This window comes from Mus pahari, chromosome 20, assembly GCF_900095145.1.
Source record: "Mus pahari chromosome 20, PAHARI_EIJ_v1.1, whole genome shotgun sequence".
Lineage (NCBI taxonomy): Eukaryota > Metazoa > Chordata > Mammalia > Rodentia > Muridae > Mus > Mus pahari.
This window is the reverse complement of record NC_034609.1, coordinates 8,509,939-8,516,081: the sequence shown is the minus strand read 5'-3', so window position 1 is coordinate 8,516,081 and position 6,143 is coordinate 8,509,939. Positions and strand designations below refer to the sequence as shown.

Below are 6,143 nucleotides of genomic sequence, written 5' to 3'. Positions count from 1 at the left end.
ACAATTGTGAGTTGCCTGCTATGGGTAGTGGGCACCAAACTCAGGCCATCTGGAAGAACAGAAATCATCTTATCTACTGTGCCATCTCTCCAGCTCCGAGAAGAGTTTGAGAATAGCCAGGCTAGGAGATACTGTCTAAGAAGAAAGGAGAGGTGGTGGCTTCCTCTTATAACCCCAGAACTTAGTATTAAACTGAAGCAGGAGACTTGCACGGGTGTGGAAGATGACAAAGAGCTGAGCCATGTCACCCTGTCTGCGTGAAAGGTTATCTCTTAGCAAGGAGATGGTAAAGGTCAGGTTGCCAACTGCCTCCCCTCTGCTCCGAAGATAACCCAGGTCAGCGGGCGGGCGGCGCTGGGAGCCAGCCTGTATAAATAGGTGATCTGAGGTGGTGCAGACAGAGCACCTGGGTCGCAGGCATCTCAGCTGATCATGGCAATGCGCGGGCTGCTGCTGCTGGCTTCCTGGGCTCTCCTCGGGGCTCTGGGGCTGCAGGCCGAGGCGAGGCCGGCGCCCTACGGGGTGAAGCTCTGCGGTCGGGAGTTCATCCGCGCGGTCATCTTCACTTGCGGAGGTTCACGATGGCGCCGGGCGGACGTCTTGGCCCACGACTCTCTGGGTGAGTGCTGAGGGAAGGCAATCAACCTGGGACCGGTGTCCTGGTAAGCGCAAAGCCAAGACAGAGGCTGCATGGGCCAGGCATAGTTAGTTCCAAACTCTTGGGAGGTGGTGACAGAAAAAACTCACATTTAAAGGCAGCCTGGGCTACAGGGTAGAATCCTTGCCTAGCCGTGTGCAGTGAAACACCGATGCCGGCCTTTAAGCTTCCTCAGGACCAGGATGGTACAACTGAGGTATCTGGAAGCCAGGCATCTTGGGGTTACAGGCAGAGGTGTGGAAATCAGAAAGTCATTAGGCTACCCTTTACGGAGTCCTGGCTGTGTGTAGCATGACACCACACAGAGGTGCCGCTGCCCTTGAGATGCCTCTCTTCGGATGAGGGCACATCCGGTTTTCTATCTCAGTCAGCCGAGAGGGAGCAGCGAGATGCTAGGCACAGGGCTTGATTTCGCCACCTCCTGGCCTCTCTACCCCCTGCAGAGACCATTCCTGGTGAAATGGTAGACGCAGTGGGTGAGACCTTGCAGAATTCTTTAACAGGGCAGACTGTTTGGTGTGACTGGAGCAGCGGGAGGCCAATCAGGAGAGTGCAGCTCCTTAGAGGCGAGACAAATGACACAGCGGGCTTGGGGCACGTGACTAGAATCCCAACCCTCTGGGAAGCTGAGGCAGGATAGTCATGAACTCAAGGGCAGCCTAAGACCCTGTCTCAAAAAAAAAAAAATCGCAAAACCAAAAAATAGGGTGGGGGAGGAAAAAGATGATGATGATGATGAAAGAGAGATGTGTGGGTGAATGATGGGCAGATGATGGATGCAAGCAAAGGTAGGAGTGTGCCTGCCTCAAAAAAGTAGCTTTATGGCCAAAAGGCTGTGTCCTCACGCAAGCCTGATGAGGATCCAGGGTCCCAATAAGTATAAATAGGGGGCAAAGTATAAGTAGGGGGCAATAGCAGCAAACTTAGTAGCTGTCACTGAGAGCATGGAAGAAGTGAATTCGGTAAAGCAAACAAGATAAGTGATCAGTGTTCACTTGAGTGCTCCTCGTGTATCTGATGGTATTGTGCTTTTGCTGGCATCCAGTCTGATACTCCTGACAAAGTCAAACAAAAAAATAAATAAATAAATAAAAAGTAGGAGTTATTATCATCTCCTCTCCTCCTCCCCTGCTTTGTGAAAAAGAAAACTGAGCCTAGGAGGGAGACCCAAGTAATCTCATTTACAATTCTGATTTAGGGAGCCTAGCATGGACTCTGTGACAGGAAAAGTCCCGCTTAGCACTGAAACTGACAACAGAGCCAGCATTCGAACCCTGGAGGAGATGAAGTCAAACTCAGAACCGCAACCTTGATCCCCCAGACCGGAGATGGAAGCGGGCTGAGCCCTGATTCTTCCTCTTTGCCTTTGCAGGGGACTTCTTCGCTGATGGAGAAGCCAATACAGAGCACCTGGCCAGCGAGCTGGATGAAGCTGTGGGCTCCAGCGAGTGGCTGGCCCTGACCAAATCCCCTCAGGCTTTCTACGGTGGTAGAGTCAGCTGGCAAGGGTCACCTGGAGTGGTTCGGGGCAGCAGAGATGTCCTGGCTGGCCTTTCCAGCAGTTGCTGCGAGTGGGGCTGTAGCAAGAGCCAAATTAGCAGCTTGTGCTAGGATCAGGGTTGAGCGATGGAGAAGCGGGCCGTGCCCGTAAGCTGCTGTCTGCTGTGCGATGTTCAAGAGCATTCCTACAAGGCGAGGCACCAAGGGGTCCACTGTCTCCTTATAGACCCTCTGCCAAGACGCACACACTACGTGCAACCTTTCCCCACCTTGCTGCCGGCCCCTCCTCTATCCAGCCAAACAGAAACTTGTTTTTCATGGCTCAGTTCTTCCCCGCCCCAACCTCACCCCCAGCAGCCCAGCAGCAACCAGATGCCCATCTTCTTAAACTGGTTACGTTGAGTCCCTCCCCCACCCCACCCCCCCATCCGGCCCTAATTGCCGCCACTGTCCCTGGCTAACCTGCCCACCTCTCCTCTCTCTTCAGTCCCCAAAACAGAGCACTCTGTTGCAGACCCCAGGACTGAGGTCGCCAGGTCCTCAGTACTCAGACTTCCCCACCACACAAAATAAAGGTTCAGTTCTGAGCATTTGCACGCGTGCGTATCATTGCTGGGGGTGGGCGGATTTGGGGACTTCCCGCCAGGGGCGGGGTGGCTTCCTTCCCGCAGACTGTAAGCCCCAGGCCTGGCGGTGTCACTTGTCCCTGCGAGCCATGAGCGGGCTCCGGGTTGCACGCCTCACGCCGTTGGAGCTTCTGCTGTCGCTGCTACCGCTGCTGCTTGGGACGCGGCCCTATGGTGAGCAGCTTCGTGAGTGGCTGGCTCGGGTCACAGTTGTGGGGTATTGGGAACTAGGCGACAACAGGATGTAGCAGGACGGAAAGGGGCCCGGGACTCCCTCTGCGCCGTCCCAGCACGTGCCAGGCCCTGTGCTCCGGTACTGCACTACCACGGTACCGGAGGATGGACGCATCCACAGTCCGGCAAGTTCAGGCCCCGGGAACTTGACCACAGTCCTCCCGGCTCTCTGCGCCCCTGCAGGCAGTCCAGGCCCACTGCAGTGCTACAGCGTCGGTCCCCTGGGAATCCTGAACTGCTCCTGGGAACCTTTGGGCGACCTGGAGACTCCACCTGTGCTGTATCACCAAAGTCAGAAATAGTGAGTACCCTAGGGGAAACTGAGGCACGGAAAGTGGTCACTCAGATTTCAAGCGAATTTAGTTAAGAGGATCACCGTCCGCCCCTCAGTCCAGCTACTGGGAATTCCGTTCACACTCTCAGGACCCTCAAGCTAGCCCACTCATTCACTTACCGCATAACTCAGGTCTAGTCACTTTCCCTCTCTCAACCCCCACCCCCACAGTAATGATGACACATGCCTGCCATGATTGATTCTGCCCATCAGCGCCGTAGGCACATGGCAGAGAAAAACTGCCCGGCACTAGAAAGCAGGTTTATATTGTTGTTGTATGACATCGGGCAGGTCACTTGACTTTTCTGAGCAGTTTAGCTTACTCTAAGCAGCATGGTGACACACACCTGCAACCACAGCACTTGGGAGATGGAGGCAAGAAGATCAGGAGTTCAAAAGTGACCTCAGCTTCACAACAGTTTGAGATCAGCCTGGGCTGAAAGAAACTCTGTCAAAACAAAAAAAACAAAAAAACGAAAAGACATGCCTTTAATCCCAGCACTGGGAAGGCAGAGGCAGGCGGATCTCTGAGTTCGAGGCCAGCCTGATCTACAGAGTGAGTTCCAGGACAGCCAGAGCTATACAGAGAAACCCTGTCTCAAAAAAAAAAAAAAGTCAGTCTAGCACTTGTAATCACAACAACAAAAGCTGATTCTGGTGCGGTTTGGGGTGCAGGGTCCAGGGAAAAGTGTGTCTGGAAACTTCATTTCAATTGTGCTAAGTAAAGGACAAAGAAAAAGCACTTCGGGAGGAGCCATGAAGGACAGCATGTTTTCTGAGACAGGGTTCTTACCGTGTGAAGCTGGCCTCTATCAATCCTGCTTTCGTCTCCCCTGTGCTGGGATGACAGCTGTGAACTGTCAGGTGTGAACTGTCAGGTGTGAACTGTCAGGTATCACCCGGCCCACTGTTGAGTTCTTTCAGAAGGTAGGTGTACTGCACACCTTTTGAAGAAGAAGAACAGAAAGGTTAAGTCACTCTCCTCAGGCCACAGTGTTGACTTAAGAGCAAGGGATTCAAGCCGGGCATGGTGGCGCACGCCTTTAATCCCAGCACTCGGGAGACAGAGGCAGGTGGATTTCTGAGTTCCAGGACAGCCAACGCTACACAGAGAAACCCTGTCTCAAAAAACAAAAAACAACAAAACAAAACAAAACAAAACAAAACAAAGCAAGGGATTCAGACCCCAGCAGAGCAGGGTGAGGCATGAAGTCGGCGCAGGGCTGGAAGCTTAGCCTGTGGCTTAGGTTGTTCCAACATGCATCTCTTCCCATCTCTCCTCACAGCCATCCCAATAGAGTCCGGGAGGTGAAGGTGCCTTCCAGACAGAGCTGGGTGACCATTCCCCGGGAACAGTTCACCATGGCTGACAAACTTCTCATCTGGGGAACACAAGAGGGACAGCCTCTCTGGTCCCCTGTTTCTGTAAACCTGGAGACCCAAAGTAATGAAGCATGAGTTGGGGGGAGCCATAGTGCAGGGAGCGCGGGAGGGTGGCCGAAGGCCCAAGCTCAGCACGCTCTGGCCCCCCATTTGCAGTGAAGCCAGACACCCCCCAGATCTTCTCTCAAGTGGATATTTCGGAGGAAGCAACCCTGGAGGCCACTGTGCAGTGGGCACCGCCCGTGTGGCCACCGCAGAAAGTTCTCATCTGTCAGTTTCGGTACAAAGAATGCCAGGCTGCATGGACCCAGGTGAGTGCCCGGGCTTCCTTCCCACCCTCTCTGCAGTGGATGGGACAGCACCCCGAATCCTACAGAGCACAGTCTCATTTGGTGCCTGTCACGGAGTCACCCCAAGTCCTGCATAGATGGCCTCACAGGCAACTTGGTTCATTTGTTGCTTCTTTTTTGAGATAGAGTCTGGCTATGTAGCCAGGCTGGCCCAAAGCCATGGTCCTCCAACTTTGTCTTCCTGAGCGCCAGGATGGTGGGGTTTCGCTGCCATCCCTAAATTCAGCCCAAGTAGCTTTGGGGGGTGGGCACTGTATGATCCCGGCTAGCCTGAAACTCACAGAGATCCATCTAAGTCTGCCTCCCATGTTGGGATTAAAGGTGTGCAGCACCACACCTGGCCTGCATGGGTTCCTTAATCAGTTAACATTTTGTCTCAAAAAAAAGGAAATAAATAAGCCGGGCGGTGGTGGCGCACGCCTTTAATCCCAGCATTTGGGAGGCAGGTGGATTTCTGAGTTTGAGGCCAGCCTGGTCTACAAAGTGAATTCCAGGACAGCCAGGACTACACAGAGAAACCCTGTCTTGAAAAACCAAAAAAAAAAAAAAAAAAAAGGAAATAAATAAAATGACCAACGCGCAGGCAGGGGCTGGGAGATCACTCGGGAAACAGTACCTGACACACAAGCATGTGGCTCCGCAGCCCGTGAAAGAGGTGGGCACGGTGGCACCATGTAACCTCAGCAGAGGCAGCCAGGTAGATCTCAGGGCTGACCCATCCGCCAGTCTAACAAATGAGTGAGCACCAGAGTCTGTGAGACACTTGGCTCAGAAAATGAAGTGGAGGAAAAGAGAGATGACTCAGTGGTCATGAACACTTTACAACCTCAATTGGATTTCAGGGACCCACACAAAGGTAGCCGGAGAGAACTTACTCTATACTTGTCCTCTGACCCCCTCCCCATGTATATAATATACACAATGATACACAATAATAAATAAAGTTTAAAAATAATAAGATGTGGGCTGGTGAGATGGCTCAGTGGGTAAGAGCACCCGACTGCTCTTCCAAAGGTCCAGAGTTCAAATCCCAGCAACCACATGGTGGCTCACAACCA

General features: G+C 53.0%; 2 protein-coding genes across 2 annotated transcripts in view; both read left to right on the top strand.

Annotated features, from left to right (window-relative positions):
• Positions 1 to 415: 415 nt before the first annotated feature.
• Rln3 (relaxin 3) lies at positions 416 to 2,295 on the top strand. The gene is made up of 2 exons (XM_021220856.1): positions 416 to 619; positions 2,031 to 2,295. Exons 1-2 carry the CDS (start codon positions 433 to 435, stop codon positions 2,267 to 2,269), a joined length of 426 nt encoding a protein of 141 aa, XP_021076515.1. The 5' UTR covers positions 416 to 432; the 3' UTR covers positions 2,270 to 2,295.
• A 543-nt stretch (positions 2,296 to 2,838) lies between these two features.
• Positions 2,839 to 6,143, top strand: part of Il27ra (interleukin 27 receptor subunit alpha) — a 13,983-nt gene continuing 10,678 nt past the window's right edge. Inside the window, exons 1-4 of the mRNA XM_021220710.1 lie at positions 2,839 to 2,958; positions 3,202 to 3,319; positions 4,639 to 4,796; positions 4,892 to 5,046. Of these exons, the coding sequence (XP_021076369.1) occupies positions 2,874 to 2,958; positions 3,202 to 3,319; positions 4,639 to 4,796; positions 4,892 to 5,046 (516 nt within the window). The 5' untranslated portion in view covers positions 2,839 to 2,873. The remainder of the gene's footprint in view (positions 2,959 to 3,201; positions 3,320 to 4,638; positions 4,797 to 4,891; positions 5,047 to 6,143) is intronic.

Excerpts from the sequence above, each read along its gene's own strand:
- Rln3 (XM_021220856.1), top strand. The coding sequence starts at position 433 with ATGGCAATGCGCGGGCTGCTGCTGCTGGCTTCCTGGGCTCTCCTCGGG. Across the intron at positions 620-2,030 it reads CTTGGCCCACGACTCTCTGG|GGGACTTCTTCGCTGATGGA; the intron begins GTGAGTGCTGAG and ends TTGCCTTTGCAG.